Below are 17,026 nucleotides of genomic sequence, written 5' to 3'. Positions count from 1 at the left end.
CCCCTGGTCTAATACACTACAAACTCAAATTTTACTAGCAGCATTTGTAAAATACTGTTTTGGAACTAGTGGGGTAATAGTAAATTAAGCACATAGAGGTTAAATCCTTCAGCTAGTTTGGATGTGGTCTTGTGTTCATGTGATCCTTTTTCAGTTTAAAGTGGGACTGGTTGATGATGGGGGCAGAAGCTCATGTTTGCTGCTGCAGCTTACAAAAGCAGACAAAAGTAACCATGGATACATCCTCCTGCTATTGCACAATATGAGATAACTTCCTTTCAAATGAGCCACGGCTGTTTTTTTTTATTTTTAGAGACATTTCACTTCTCAAAAGGAAAAGTAGTGCGTCAGAGTTTGGTGGATTCATTCATAAATAGTCTTTGTGCTGTAGTTAAGGTTTGACATTTTTATTTGTGGCTGATGAGTTTAGTTCGTGGGAATTAGAAGGCAGACTCGCTGTGTATATTTGTATATAAAGGCTGCACAGGAACCGTGCAGCCTTTATGCTGAAAGATTCCAATAAAAGCTGAATACTTTTCATGCATAACTGTGATTACATCCAGGTTCTTTTATATTATCAGAGGGATTTTTTTTCTTTTAACAATGTAATTTTTCTCCTTGATTTTTTTTAAAAGCCAAACAAAATAGGTCATTCTAATAAAGTCTTTACTTGAGATGACTTTTGATAAACATTGACTTGACATTAACTATTTGTTTGGAATTTTTAAGTCCGTTTTAACAACAAATAATCAGCAACTTTTCATTTTTAAATATCCTTTTAAAGTAAAAATGTAACGGTTTTAGTAAATAACCAACAAAGAATCATGAATGACTTAAATATAGATCGATTCATCATTTAATGTAAGTAAAAAACAAATATTTTTAAGTCTTTGCCCTTCAGAAATCCTAATATGGATTTTAAGGACCTCATTCTGTATTCAATGAACTTTCTCTTATAAAAAATATATCCAAATGCTATTATATTTTCTTGGTTGAAAAATGTACAGTTTGTGCTTAGTTTTTTCTCACCCAGCAAAGAAACACAAATGAAGCACGTTTTCTGATTTTGAGTATTTGCATGCTTGGGTATTTCCAGGAAACCACACCGCTGAGCATGTCAAGCCCACGCAAAACCCCACTGTCCCCACGCTTACTAAATGTCACCCTGTCCCCCTGTTATGGCCCGTTCAGCCAATTTACCCATTCTTAAACTGCCACAACCCCCCCTCCCACTGAAACCTCTACCCCTCCCACGTGCGCTTTACTTATATATATCTATATATATATATATAGATATATATATCATTTTTTTATGTGAGGGTGGGGGCCCTGACACCATTGCCCCAACTTTAACCTGGAAACAACTGAATGAATGTACTACTAAGAAAAACATGCATCACTTGAACTTTTCAATGTGGAAATCTGTGAAGTTGACAAGAGAGAAGCGGAGGAAGACTAAAGCAGTAACCCGGTTAAGCCTTCTAGTAAATGGAGCACTCTGCATTGTAAACAGAGGCCTAGATGATGTTATCTGATAGCACCCACAGCCCAGTGCATATCGACAATAATAAAAATATTAAAATAAATTACAAAAAGACAGATCTAGCAGGGCAAATATCATGTAATACCTCAACAGCCCCACCTTTTATGGCAGAGGGGGGTCAACGCAAAACACATGAGTCAAGAACCACACCAGTCAGATTTCTTAATAAAAATAATTCATTTCAAGACAACATATAAATAATTATTGAATCACACAATACAGATATCTTGATATGAATAAATACTTAACAAATAAAACCAGTATTTGTTTCATACAACACCCTATCATCAAAAGAAACTTCCACACCGTTTGCATGTTTTTTGTTACACCTTCTGCCCTTAAGCCGATGGTTTTTCCTACTGCTGGAAGGTCCCTACACAAGTCAGGCGACCGCTCCTAAATGCCTCAGCAGCTTAGACAAGTCATGTGCAACTTTTAAAATCTCCTCTCCACCAAACTCGTTCCGAACCCCCAAAAGCCATGTTTTTTGAGGGCCAGTAGAGCTGGCTGCTAATTGGCCTGTTATTGGTTAAGGTTCATCTAGAGGTGATTAAAGCACACAGAAATCTACATGCAGGCCATCAGCGTGTGGGCTGGCCTGCTGACAGCTTTAGATACAGTTGAATGAAAAAGGCAGACCAAGAGCCGGTGAGTCACTTAGAACCGGAGCCACAGATGGACATCTACAGCTCGGAGGGGGAATAACTCGTGTGAGCTATCACTTTTGATTTCATTGGATTGCTGTTTTATCCACTTTTGCAGATAAATGACTCTGTAAGTTGATTTGGGGATTTTTTAGGTAAATTTGGATAAAAGATTATGTAAAAACGAAGATGTCCATCTGTGGCACTCTAAAATGACACAGGCTGGCCATTTTAAGGAGGTAACAACAACTGTTTGGCAATTGAGGGCACATGTTTTTTTTTTGTCTTTTAGCAGAAATCAAATATATCAAAATACTTAAAAAATAATTTAGGAAAAATCAACAAAACAGGAATGTCAGTTTCTTTGTGTGTTCCAGAAGCACACATTCGTGCATTGTGTGTGTGTGTGTATGTTGAAGATGAGGCATCGAGTTGGAAGGTCCTTAAAAATATGGACTTGGATCCATATTCACAAAAAAGCGTTTTAAAGGTGGGAGCACTGATCGGGCCCCTTCTGGTCCATTAAATGTCATTACTACTTAAAGGCAAAACTTATGGAGGATCAGCCCCAAAAAGTGTGCTGAAGTGAAAGAAACAGCACAAAGATAAACTTCAGATAAACAAGATTAGCCAAAGCAGGCGATGACATTGGTCTCTGAAGTTGTTGCCTTGGCAAATCCGGCGGGGTGGAGCAGGAAGGAATGCATCTCTTTACAGGTTTACCTACATCACACCTCAAGCTCGAGCTGGGCCTTACAATCTCACAGAGCTGTGTGCAAACCGTGTTTGTAGTGGCTAGGTGAGGTATTATGCAGACTGACGTACTTCTTTTGTTTTTTTATATTCTCACAGGTTCTCTTTATCATTGGAAATCCCCCTTGACAAAATCAGCGGAGCTATATCAGTGCGTGCGGCAATCTTCTACGCGTTTCTAGGTGCTTAGGTCGTTAGGTAAAGACAAAAACGGTGTCCAAGGCAACAGATGTGTTTTGAAAAAAGGGGAAAGAAAAGGGGAAATGAAAGGAAGTTGAGGAGGAATAGAAAGAGGGTGACTCCTTCTCTTCTGCATTCACTGCCGTCTGGGTGCTGACACCGCCAGCATGTTGGCTACAATGGAGAGACTTGATCCTGTACATGTAGCACCAAAACTAGCAGGGTCCTGCCCTGTCTGTCTTGCACCGTTAAAACTAAATGGTTTGTTTACATTTTTCTTATTGAAGAACTAATAAATTGCTGCTGAACCAATGAAGAGATTAGAGATTCACACTGATAAAAACTCAGAGGTAAAAAAAAAAAGTGAGATTTTGAATTTTAAACATTGGGCTTCTTCTTACTGCTTCAACAGACACTCAGTTGGGATTACCCAACGCCTGCATGTCTCACTCTACAGAACAAATGCTTGACAGACAGGTAGACGGATGGGTTTAAAATCAAATTAGATAAAATAATCAATGGCCATACATACATAAAGACGGACACAGGGTATGAATCCTTGGCTGTGGTCGAGAAAGCAATGTCAGATGCTTCATGTCATGTTAACATACAATCATTTTGTCCGGCACGATTCGCTACGTACCTCTAGATACATAATGTACACAAGGGTTGAGTCAGTTGCTCTGACATGTAGCCAAACCTCTTACCGTGTAAGAACACACAGCAAATCAAGATGATCATAATTGCACAGAGAGGTATTCTGGAGGCCATGTCTACTGCAGACGAACAAACACACAAACACACTCGTCACCTCCCCCCCATGTACACACACTCTCGCTTCACATTCTACATGGGGGGGTTAATTTTCAGGCCATAAGGTTACTAGTTACTCACTAGCTAGTTAGTTAGTTGGTTAGTTAGTATCAGAAGTGCATTGATAGGCATGAGGAGCCCGCAGCAGGGCGTTGGCTCTAGCAATGGGTTTTCATCGTCACTTTTGAGCGTGGTCGTGGTCAGCCGCGATAAATCTGTTTGAAGTGGTCACACTCGTTGCAGTAGCCCTGTTTCTCTTGGTTGGCGTAGTGGTCGCAGCCCTGTGTCCGGCACCGCTGCTTTGACTTCTCCTTGGGCGCCTGCGCCCGCCTTCCCGCCTCCCTGCCTTGGCCCCGTGTGTGGCACTCCGGACAGAGGTCCGTGCAACCCGGCGACACGTTACTGCAGCCGCTCCGCCGGCACTGAGTCTGGGTCTGGGATTGCTGTGAAGATCTGGGCTTGGCTGCTCGGTCGCGCTTTTGGTGCAGACAGAGAAAAACAAAACAAAAAGAAAAGGGTCAACTAGGAAGTGCTGAAGAAAGGTAGGCAAATAAAAACAACTGATGGAGGAGACACGGGCCACACATGATGATACCAGCAATGGCACACACATACCATGACTAGGGGAGGGGAGTGTTGTGTGCGATGAGCCACCTGGTTGAGCCGTGCACTCTGCTCTTTGACGTAGCACTTGTCACAGAAGCCCTCCAGCATTGCTTTGCCAACTGCTCCACATCCGGCCCCACGACAGCGTGTGGCATTCTGGAAACCCGTGTCCAACCCGTGCCGACTCTGAACTGGTGCTGGGGGTGGAGTCAGGTCTAGAACAAAGAGTGGTAGACATGAAGAATTTAACACTATATATGTTTGACAGAATGATGAACTTTAATAGGACTTTAGGACTTACGGTGGTTGGTCTGATAGTCTACATAGCAAATAGTGCAGAAACCCAATTTTTCCGGTGTCCCAAAAAACTGGCAGCCCGATCTTTTACAAAGTTTGGCAAGAGGGGCCTGCCAGCCAGGCGTGTGTCCTGGGGTTAGGGTGAGGCATGGCCGCTCAGTGCCTCTGGCCTGACTCCAAGCAGAGGATGAGGCCTCAGTCCTGGGGTTGCTCTGCTGGGGCTCACCCCTCTCCGGAGCTTGCTGCCTCTGCATGCAGAGTGGGCACAGGCCATTGAATATCCTGAACGCCTCCTGTCTGCACATGTTGCATCGCTCTGTCTCTGTCTCACAGCCCCCCCACTGGGTCCAACCAGAACCCTGGGCCGGGTGGGAAATGACAGGTCCCCCGTTGGGGCCTGGGAGTCCTGTGGCAGCTGTCCCAGCTGCAGGGGGTGCGTGATTCTGTCTGGAGTTGAAGCAGCGCTCGCAGAGTCCATCGTGCTCCACACTGAGAGTGAACAGGCATCCAGGCGTCTTGCACTTCATGGCGTGAGTTTCACTGTATAGGCTGAGGCTGGGGGCAGTGGGAGGAGCTGAGCGGGGGCTTGACAACACCACGCCTCGCCCAGAAGAAGAGCAGAGGGGACTGCTGCTTCTGGCTCCTCTGGAGCTCACCTCAGCCTCTGATCCTCCCATCACTCCTACTCCACCCTGCACACCAGCTCCTTTGGCCTGAACCACCCCCTCTATCCTCGCTCCTCCACCGGTGGTGGCCTGTCGCTTCTCAAAACATTCGTGGCAATGAGGCTGTGTGTCCACAGAGACGTAAAAGGTGCACCGTGGCGTGGCACAGCGGATCTCAATGAGGGAAAGCTGAGATACGGAGAAGGGGGGAGGGCGTTGTGGCTGGGCGGCCCATGCCTGTTCCTTGTCTTCCTGCCAGCGCTGATACTCGTGGTTGACAAGCTGCAGGTAGTCCTCCATCAGGTTCATATCCTCTGGAAGGTTCCCCTCATCCAGCCTTAGGAAAGAAACAGTCTTTTAGTGTCCTTCACATTTATAAAGACTACTTTGAGTCGTTTAGAGAAAACAAATGTTTTAGATTTAGGATTTCACAAAAGAGTTGATAGTACACACCTTGCAGCTTTCATGATCCAAGTGACATCGTGGCCCAAGCCTATGACGGGGATCTCCATCAAGTGAAGGTAGTCATTAAGAAGTCTCTCCTTCTGTGGCTGTTCCTTCTCCATCAGGAAGTGAACCTTCAGCTCATCAAAGCCTCCTCTTCTTGGGTTGATCAGCGGCACTGCTCGAATCTCTGCAAAGATCAGTGCAGGTCAAGCAGACAGTCTCATCCACAGAAGGTGGTCATTTTTCTTCCTGCCATTGCAGACTTTAGAGCCCCTGCTTTTGTGTTTCGTACCTGGGCCACTGTCTTTGATGGTGATGAGAGGCGCAAAGTGCTGGGAGTCGTAGCCAAGCACTATTGGGTATTTGTAGCACTCCGTGGGCGGCCATTGCAGAGGCAAGTATATCCCACCTACATTCAGTGGAGAGATGGAGGAGCCTGATTTCATACTCCTGACCACCTGATCTGTTAAAAAAAAGAAAATAAAAGAAGAAATAAGCAAAAGAGCAACAAACATCCTTTTCTTGCTAAATTAGTTGGCATGTCCCTGAAAATGAAACATGTAAGAAATAAGATGAGTAAATAAGCTGTAGGGATCAAAGAAGAGCACCTGCTATGACGACGATGGGCCTGCGGAGGATGTTGGACAGGATGAAGATATGAATGTCCTCCAGGGAGTCAAACTGGAGGCCGTTACTGCTCGAGACTGGAGACGCCATTTTCACAATCTTATCCCATTCCTCCTCCCAGTTCTAGGACAACACACACTCAGTTAGGCCTTACCTGGACACTCATAGTGCCTGCAAACATAATTTTACTTCACACCACCAACAGGCACTGTAAAGTATTGATAATGTTTATTTTGGGGTGAACATAAACAGGACGTTGGGTCATCCTACCGTGGTGGTGTACCGCAGTCCTGTTTGGGTAAACTCTTGGGACTGCAGCAGCTCAGTTTGGAATCGGGCCTTAAATACTCCAGTGTCTGTCTCCTTGAGGACGCTGTGGAGAGTTTTCCTTAGCACCAGGTCTGTATCTTGAACACCCAGCATGTACTGAGAGGCCGCATGAAGCAAACAGTTTCCATCTCCTGTGGACACAAGCAGTAGAGACAGTCAGAGTTGATTCTGGTAGAAGTTAGGAAACACAAATGGTAGATTTTGAGTTGCAGGTTGCATGTGCAGCAGACACCAACTGCTGCGTTCACACAGTAAAATGTAACTTAAGTCTGGGGATTTCCAGGGCATTGCGCTAGTTATCAAACCATCATGTTTGCAGATACTTTATCATCTAAAGACACAAGAACTGACGGAGTCGTTCCACTAAAAAACCTATCAATAAAACTCCACAGAAAGAATTAAGCAATTTATTGCTGCATCTATTTGAAAAATGTTATATAAATCTCAACTATTTGGACAGACGTTGCTCAAAATGCATGACTAAAATTCTTGGAATTTTATTTTTCCTTCCATGGCCACTCTAGTTCTTTCTCTTATTGTGAAAGAGAGCTTGTATTTTTGAATGTGTACAGCTCTGAAAAAAAACCCTGTCGTCACACTAAACACAGGAATTTCCCACAGTCAACTACTTCTTCTCTTCTTCTTCTTTTTTTTTTTTTTGGCGCATGTGTGTCTGCGCGCATGTTTGACCCCATCTGATGATCCCAAACTCATCAATGCTGCTCAGCTTGTCCTGTACTTTCCACAGAGGTGGGACTTGGACAAGACGGAATGTCGGGGATTTAACTGCCAATATGATCGTCCAATGAATGCTGTGATTAGTAGGCACTGAGATAACACACATAGTATGCATGCAGGTGTAATCACAGGTCGCTTTTACCTATAATAGATTTAACTCACGCACCTAAAGAATGCACATTGTCCCTTTATTCTTTTAGATCCAAGTGTTCAAAAATAAAGTAAGCTGAAATTTAAACACATCAAAGTGTTTTCCATTCTGAAGAGTCTAAAAATGTGATTTTCCTTGAAGTACGTGTGCAATCGGATTACTTAAAATGACATTTTCTCTTTTCAAAAATGACAGTAATGTGAGGTACAGTTGTCATAATTTGACGGCGGGAAAACCTTCACTGATTTTTAGAGATTACAACCTGCTGTTGTATTTTACACTTTTTTGCATCATTTAAAATGTACAACGGCACTGACACAAAAAAAACCCGTGAGGCTCTCAGATGTCCACACGTACACCCTACTCCTCTTTTGCACAAAAGAGGTTCTGGAACAGAACTGAAGATAAAAGTCACTTTCATTAGTCTAAATAAAGAACCTTCTTTTCTTTCAGCCTTGAGCAAATCATTAAAAAAAATCCACCAGTGCAGCAGCCGACTTAACATTATTTAGATGCCATCCAGGCAAAAGCACAACTTAAAAGGCTTCAGGTTTGTGTTAAGCCAGAGGCCCCCCAAACCCCCACCCAAAGACTGCCTCTTAACTTAAAAGAGCTGGAGCATTTATTGACTAAATGATCCGACACCAGACAACTATTTAACTGTGTGAAACCCTGTAAAAACAAAGCCTTGCAGACGAATTGGTGCTTCTAGATGTAGAGCTGAAGCCGCTCTGTGTGAAGGTGACACATGACAGACAAGAGATGCCGTGCCGTTTGGGAAAGACCCATCGGATGTGCTGAAGACCTTCAAGACAGAAAGCTCAAGTCGGATGGCGTGTGACTTTGGAAAAGTGGGGAGCAGGAAAACAGACGAGTCCCTGTTATCTTAATGAAAGTGAACACTTGAAGGATTTATTGGTTTTTATGACAGTATTTCCCCTTCCTCCGTCATTCATCTCCAGAGATTTGAACCGCACACAAGGATGACCTCGACAGCACGGTTCGGGAACAGATTTTAGTCCCCGATGAGGTGGGACGCTCTCTGATTGACTCCTCTGTCTGTGTGCTGGTGAAGATCCAGTGACTCAGCAGCACAAAATCTGCATGTATTTGTGTGTTATTTTATATATATATATATATATATATATATATATATATATATATATATATATATATATATATATATATATATAATATATATATATATATATATATATATATATAATATATATATATATATATATATATATATATATATATAAAAATATAAATAAAACTATATATATAGATAGATAGATATAGATGTGTGTGTGTGTGTGGTTATTATACGTGTGTGTGATACATGTCCCCTGCTCAAAGTCACGTCTGGGTCCTTCAGAGTCAGACGATCCAGATCTGAATTCGGTCTCTCCTTTATGACATCATATTTGCAGGCCAGGAAATTCCATGCTGCTTACTGGCACAGGAATTCAAAGGAGTTTGTCATCAATTCAGGGGTCTTTTTGGAGAGGAACTAAGTATTGATGAGTTACAGGAAGTTGCTTAGTTAATACTGAACTTCACTGTTTGCATATACTGCGATGCATGACACATCCTGCAAGTTCCTCATGCATCCAAAAACAATTGAAGCTACACTTTGAGATGGAATACATCAAGAAACCCCTGACATGAAACAGAACTATTTCCCTTGGAAACTTCACATTGTGAAGAAAAATTAACCAATTCATTTTCCATTTCCTCCTTTTGTTGTGTGCATTAACTGTGATTATACCAGTAAATATATGTCTTTTTAAACCTTACATCACATCAGACTGTCACAACAGACATCTTCAGGTTATATGTGAGGCAGAAAGCAATGCCTCCCAGCAGAAAATTTGTATTCAGTCACATTTGAGTGACCGCAGTCTGACAAGGGGGGTGAAACATGTGACAGAGACTGGATGGAAACATGGGGCGTGGAGGCATTTTAAAAAGATTCATTGACCTTCACACCCCTCACAGAGACACCCCCACTTGCACACACCCACAGAAAAAGCAGGGGATAAACCCCTCAACTTTTAAAAAATGGAAACACTCATTGCTGACCGTAAACAATAGTGCAGCGTGATGAATTTCCAAGTACAATGCGTCAAGGCCCCAAAGTAAATGTTTGTCTGCCTCGGGATGTTCCCACATTACAGCTCCTACGTAACAGAAAACATGACCCAAAGGAGCCGGTGTGAAAGTGGAACCCATGCACCTCGGTTGATGTCATTTACAGTAACCCCTCTTGTGAGTAATGACATCTCAGAATGTGCATATCAGATCCTCCTATCTCATGAACACAAACCTTCTCTGACATAGAAAATGAAACAAAAGTTAACGCCTCTGTGGGGGGATGACATCTGTTGTTTCTAAAATTGACACAAAAAAGTTTTGAACTAACAAAGGACCACAGGGTTTGTGTTTTCAAAAATCCAACCAACTTTGTGGATCTTTGCCTAAACATACTGCCCAAAATTTCTTCTCGGAAGTAGCATTTCTTACCGTTGGTGCGTAAAGGTACCATCTTCTTCAACTCCCGACACCAGTTGAGCTTCTTCTCCTGCTCTAACGAGGCCTGCATGGCTCGGTCCAAGATGGCGGCTTGAACTACCTCCCTGAAGGCCTGAGGAAAGTGGTTCATGGCGATCATCTCTAGCGTGTAGCGGTGCATTCCGCGCAGGTGATGCATGAGGCCGCTGGTGGAAGGCTTCACCACATCATTGGGCACTCGCTGGCGGATCTTCACCGCCTTCAGCAGGTTAGAGACAAACAGGAATTTGGGGAGGAAGTTCTGGCCCTGCGACATGACGGATGGCCAGGAGAATGGGTGGAGGGGAGGAAAAGGAGTGAGGAGAGGAGGAGGAAGCACCAGCCGACGATGACCCAGCAACTTGCAGGCTAGAGACACAGAGAGGTAAAACAAAATAAGTGATCTTACAACCCTAAACAACATCACAGGCTCCAAACCTAGATTTCACCTAGTATTTAATTTTCCTCAGGAAACCACCAATCACAGTAAAGGGTTCCTTTGTGGATCAAGTTAGGTGATTCTCCAAAAGGGTCGAACTTACGTACAAAGAAACCTTTATCTCCTGGTGTGTTCTAATACTGTGTTTTTCACTTTGACTGGTTTTTCATTGATCTCAAAGCTTTCCAACAAAAGACTGGTGTTTTCCAGAGTTACACTGCAGGCCACCCAATATCGCTAGGGCTTCTGGGAAGGTCACGAGACAGGCTTTCCCCTCCTGTCAACACCTTACCAGCTGTTAGCTTGCGTCAAACGTGTATTTAAAAGATTGCCAGGACTCAATATTTGTTAAAACGTTTTTTTCTGTACTTTATACATTCAAATAAAGTTTATTAGAGATTGTTGTAAAAAATTAGAGCTCAAAAGTCACGTGAAGGTGGTACAGAGGGTCTAGTTGAGCAGTTTGGGCTAAAATGAGAACTTTCCCAGCCTATTCATGAAGTTCTGAGCTGATAGTGAAACCAGTAAGTTGACAAATGAATGTCAGGCTTCAACAGCAGCAGGTGCAACAGCAGGGAAGGCCGTGCAGGAGCGCCGGTGACCGCGGTGCCGTGCTGCTGTGTCTGGGCTGGACGTCAGGGAGCCCGTGGACCCGCGGGTCGTCTCGGCATGAGCGGTGCGGGAGAGCGGCGCCCGCACGGTCGCGGCAGACTTCGCTGACGTTCGAGGCTTACGTAATTACAACGACAACTCCAATGGAAACAATGTGCCGTTCCAGACCGACAAGAAGCCGCTGCCAGCGGCACCGACGGCGCATTCGGTGGCGCGGAAGCGTCGCCCAGCCGCTTCACGGTGACGTCTTTGTAAACAATGGCTGTCAACGCCGCTGTCGTGAGCAGGCTTCACGCTTCCTCCATGTCCCCACAACCACGACCGTACATTTCCTCGAGGCCCGAGCGGGGATTCAGCCGCTTAATCTCCCGGAATTGTGCAGAAATGCCTACATGTGGAGGCAGAAGGAGGAGTTGGGGCTGGCGTCTTACCTGTGCAATATGTCGGGGTAACAACAAAGCCTCCCGGATGCTCAAGCAAGTCCTCTCTCAGCCACTTTACTCAGCCTCACCGCAGCAGTCTTCGGCGCCATTCACCCTTCTGTTTCCTCCAACAGCCTATCAGATCTATTTCGGAACCTTTGATGCTCGCGAAGCCTTTCGAAAGACTACAGGCGTCCACTAACACTAGTTTTTAAAAAAGGAAAAAAAAGAAAAAGAAGAAGTTAGGGGGATTTCCACACAGGGACTTTCCGTCCACCCATTTCCCTCTCTGTAAAAAAAAACGTGCACTTGCGGCACTTTGCCGCTAGGAGGGGCTCCACTGTCTGACTCAGTACCGTGAAACATATCCCACCTACTGAGCACAAAGAAGCGTCACTGAGGTAGACAGACAGGTCGCGTCATCCTCGATTTCATGAAATAAATCATTACCCCTCAGTCAGACCTCTCCAAGTTAAAAAGCCAGGAAACGGAACAAAAAACACATTCTGAGAAGCAGATGTCCCCTTTCTCACGAGTTGAGCATAAAATAGTCTTTCAGTGATGACGTGAGACTGTTTCAACTGTTTGGAAATTATGTTTTTCTATTCTTTTGCCGCTTTAGAAGCAAAAACGTTACTCCTGCTGTCATGCAGTAGTAACTTAAAAATATATTCAGTTTTCTCCTTTTAAAAAAAAGTTTTATGCACAATTTAAATCATATTCATTTTATTTTGTGCACATAAGAGACCAAACACAAGATCCTAATAAATACAAAGCTGCAAGAATGTAACCAGTTAGTGCAATAAACAAAACATCTAATCATGAGTGTGTCCTACGCACCACCTCAATATTTTTGTTTTTTGAGGTATTTTGCTCCAACAACTCTTAGCACCACGGTCTGCACAAGAATGTGTTTTTTTCCCACTTAATTGGCTGGTTGTATAACTTTATTTTATTTTATTTTTCCTTCACCTCAATTTTTTGCACATTTTTCCTTTTTTTAACCTATATGTTTCTTATTTGACCTTAAATTTGGATTTATACACAAATTTAGAAAAAGATGCCAGCAAAATATGCTTACTTGCAGCTTAAAAAAAACATGCTGCAACCTCAGAGTCTACACATCCCTGAACCAAATGTCACACCTGTCGTTTGTGGAGATTGTCAAGCTCTCAATGGCTAGGGCATCAGCTGCGTGGTGGAGCACACCAACCGTCTCAATGTGGTCAACCCAAGTAGGAGCGGTTAAACTTTGCTCCAGCTCTCAAGCAGAGTTTGCTGATGTTGCACATGATTCACCCTGTATTTATTGTGCAAGAAGATTCTCTGCTATTGTCTGCAGGGTTTGTGAAATATCAAACAGCCCCACAAGAAAATTAATTTTTTTATTCATTCTTGCTGATGTCTTAAAGCAGAAAACCCAACTTTAAATCAAATCCAGTACAAGATAGTATTTATATGACACATCATGTAAAAAAATGCAAACAAAATAAAGTCTTTACAAAACAATGTATTTTAAGTTGTTAATTATTCAACAACTAGATTAGAGACATGGGTAAACTACCATACAAAAGAAGAAAATTAACACAAATTGAAAAAAATACAACATCTTGGATTTTACTTACCTGTGGGAACAGGTGTAAAAGTTATGATCTCCACTGTGGAGAAATATACAGATGAAGCTTTGGGTCCTGTTTACCTGAGCAAAGCTTATAAAACTGTACTGAGATGCCCCTCACTTTCCACTCTCCTTTCTCTTCCCTTTGGAAATGCTCCTACTTCTGGGTTGTGTTTACCCAAACTCTGGAAACTACACTTCAACATCCCTCTTGAGCAGGGAACAGAAACTTAAAATCACCTGACACATAGGTGTGAGGTATGAGGCATGAGGACAGAGTTACAGGCCTTATCTTTTACTGCTCAGTTGCTTAAGAGGTGACAAATAGTGTCTAGCAATGAACAGTCACTTTAAGACACTAACGCCTTGCTGTGAGTATTTGTTGAGCCCATGGATACACACACAAACAAAATATGTAGCAAACCTTTCACATGCTAATGCTGTAGTTGCTATTTTTAACTCAAATGACTGAACTTTCCAAAAACATTTTTTTTAAAGTTCATCATGGTTGGGTCACAAACTGGACTGGCTGGTTGTGGAAGCAATGAAAGAAAACTAGCTGAGTCACACGTGGAAACCCCCTCAAAGACAACTGACCTGCTGCAATGCAAAAAAATAAATAAAATAAAAAGTCACCTGTCTGGTGTGGTCAGATATGCTGAAAAAGGAACTTTGCCTTTTGACTTAGTGGTTGCAAAACAGTTCTCTCAATTTTGATTGGAAAATTAACAATATTTTGATATTTATTGTCACAAAACAGTAATTTCCTACTTTTTTGATAAGGAATCAGTAAATCATTAAAAAATGTTTTTTTGCTAAACCAAACAACTGTGTTTTCAAATCACAGCCTCTCTATAAGGTTTGCATATAAGTAACGAGGAAGGTGGAGTGTAAACGTACTAATATAAAGCTCTACTTTGTTCTCATTTTTGCTATATGTGGTTTAATTAATGATCAATATATACCTTGTAATGCAGCTTTTTCACATGTCTTATTTCTCCTTCTTTAAAGGCAAAAATTACCCAACATATTATTCACCTTTTATTAAATATGTCAGAGAAGAAGTTTATAAAGGAACTGTGAAAGTGAAATCAAAAGCTTATGCATATTGGCCGTTCACACTTCTTGCAATTCAGGTTCTTTCTCTATAAATCTTTAAGTCTCATAATACATACCTATATAAGTGTGCTATAGTCATAAGTCTCTTGTGTTCTGACAGTGTGGCCAGTCCCTCTTCACGACTTGTGAACCCAGATTGTTCCATTAGATCCCCAAAAGCCTCGGAGCCCCGTCCCAGTATGAGGTGGCAGAACAGCGGGGACAACCCTGTGGAGGACTGTGAAGAGGAGCATCTCAGTGTTCGTCTGGCTCTTCATCTCTGTGGAAAGCACCTTGGAGGCGAATCGAAACCAACCCTCACAAAAAATTACTTGACATAGGTTTTTTAGTGAGTGGGGGGGTTGAAGCCTTTCATTTATGTTATATTTATTTTTACCATACATCTTGTTTGTTGGTCCACAGCCCCAAAAAGGGTCTGTAAAAGTTCTGGCCTGGACTGGAAATAGAAAGCTGCCGCATAGGAGAGGATGGAGTCCCAAAGGAGAAAATACGGATCAAGCCTGACCTCTAGTGGTGTTTTTCTGCCAATACAGCCAAATCCTGAGAATCTGTTACATGAACTTCCACTTCTAGTTCACAATACCAACAAACAATAATGCTAATAAATTAAAAAAAACACGTTTGAAATTTGTATTAAATTCTAGTTACCTTTCCTGAAAGAGCCCTGCTTTGCACTTGAACCTGCAGGTTTGTGAGATTGCCCAGACGTAAAGCATTTATTGTGCACCATGAGGTATTTAAACTCTGTCTGCTGCAACTTTATCATGAAGAAGGTTAATTAAACTTATTATATTGAGCGTAAAATTATTATTTTTTTCTGAATTTATGTAGCATCCATTGTGGTTCGACATTTTTTTTTACTGGTAAATCGATTGATATTGAAACTGAAAAGCTCACATTTCAATGTATAAGCACCAAAAAAGGACTTTTACTCACATTTTTCTCCATTACTCCATATATTTTTCAAAACAGGTATTGTTTTGACATAAAGTAAAAGCAATACAAAATCTTAAAATTTGTTACTAGTTTAGATTTATTTATTTGTTCTGAATTTATGATGTCATCTTTAGTTTTGTTTCTGATTTTTCAGTTAAAGGACACTAAAATGTGTGTCGTAGATTCTTTAATGCATTCGGTCTGGGAGAACTGATCATGTTGGAAAGTTAAACTAATTTAACAGAAAAAGTCCGGATTTTTGTTTAATCCTCAGCTGTACAAGGATTTTTCTTCTTTAACTTCGGATTTGGTCTTTTTTCTCCTCCTTTTTTCTTATTTTTATTTTTTTTTCTCCTCCTTTTTTATCCTCTTCTTCAGTTTTTGACGCAGTTGATCATGAGATCCTGATTGGCCGACTGGAACAAGGGGCGGGGCTCTCCGGGGAAGCCCTGCAGTGGATGCGGTCTTACCTTACTGACAGGTCTTTCTGTCTTAGAATGGGCCCTCACTCATCCACGTGTTACCCCTTGAAGTGGGGGGTCTCTTAGGGGTCAGTTCAGGGGCAATTGTTATTTTCTATTTACTTGCTGCCACTAGAACTACTGTTTCAAAAGCCTAAGGTGAATTTTCACCTTTATTATGCCGTCGACTGCCGGATTTATGTCGCCACATGTAAAGTTAACTCTCTTGGTCTAAATGAAAGCAAAACTGAGGTAATTGTGATTACCCCTAGTGGTTGAAAAAATCCTGGTCTTGATCACCTTTCTATTGCCCATTTTGAAAAGTCTGTGGTCACGAGCCTGGGTGTTGAACTCGATGCAGCTCTGAAGCTCGACCTCCAAATAAACACTTTGACCAGGTCCTGCTTTTTTCACATCTGGCTAGGATTAAGTCTTTTATATCAAAAATGAACCTTGACATTTTCACCCATGGCTTTGTGTTTTCATAACTAAAATTGGTGAAATACTTGCTTTATATTAAAATGTTGGTGTTTACTTTTAAGTCCCTAGCAGGTATTGCACCTTCTCATATCACCAGTCTGCTTTTAAAATATTCCCCCCTAAAGTCTTTTCGTTCCACTGACTAGTTTGTGGTAACGGTTCCCAGAACCAAACCTAAGTTTCATTGGGACGTTGCGTTTGCTGTGTTGTCTCCTAAACTATAGGATCAGTTGCCATCAGCAATTTGAGAGGTCACACTCTTGGAGAGTTTTAATAGAGAATTGTTCCTCCATTTCAGCGCTTTAGCATCTGCCTAGTCCTGTTATTATGCTGGTTTTATTCTGTTTTAAATTAGTTTTATGCTTTTTATTCTTTTCTAGTTATTCCTCTACAATGTTTTAATTTGGTTTTATGCTTTTAATTGTTTTATGTTTTTTGTTCTCTCTGTGTGGATCACTTTGGGCCTCCTTCGCTGCTGGAAGGTGCTTTATAAATACATAAATAAATGATGATGATTAAATTCAATATTGGTGGAGCCACAACCAGGGATATGAACAGACTGCAGTGTATTGTGCACTCAGCTGAGAAGGTG

The 17,026-nt window shown here is 42.1% G+C and overlaps 1 protein-coding gene across 2 annotated transcripts; it reads right to left on the bottom strand.

Annotated features, from left to right (window-relative positions):
• Positions 1-1,701: 1,701 nt before the first annotated feature.
• Positions 1,702-12,173, bottom strand: tnfaip3 (TNF alpha induced protein 3). 2 transcript variants are annotated; one of them, XM_011484325.3, is made up of 9 exons: positions 11,830-12,173; positions 10,321-10,716; positions 6,846-7,036; positions 6,557-6,698; positions 6,241-6,411; positions 5,955-6,135; positions 4,841-5,838; positions 4,588-4,754; positions 1,702-4,409 (listed from the first exon to the last, which is right to left on the bottom strand). In XM_011484325.3, exons 2-9 carry the CDS (start codon positions 10,622-10,624, stop codon positions 4,134-4,136), a joined length of 2,430 nt encoding a protein of 809 aa, XP_011482627.2. In that variant the 5' UTR covers positions 10,625-10,716; positions 11,830-12,173; the 3' UTR covers positions 1,702-4,133. The 2 variants fall into 2 exon arrangements, with proteins under 2 accessions (XP_011482627.2, XP_023819038.1); XM_023963270.1 differs by having other exon boundaries at positions 4,549-4,754; positions 11,830-12,169.
• Positions 12,174-17,026: the final 4,853 nt, after the last annotated feature.

This window comes from Oryzias latipes, chromosome 15, assembly GCF_002234675.1.
Source record: "Oryzias latipes chromosome 15, ASM223467v1".
NCBI classification, from domain to species: Eukaryota; Metazoa; Chordata; class Actinopteri; order Beloniformes; family Adrianichthyidae; genus Oryzias; species Oryzias latipes.
Note: the sequence above shows the minus strand (reverse complement) of the source record. Positions and strands in the feature narration are given on the sequence as shown.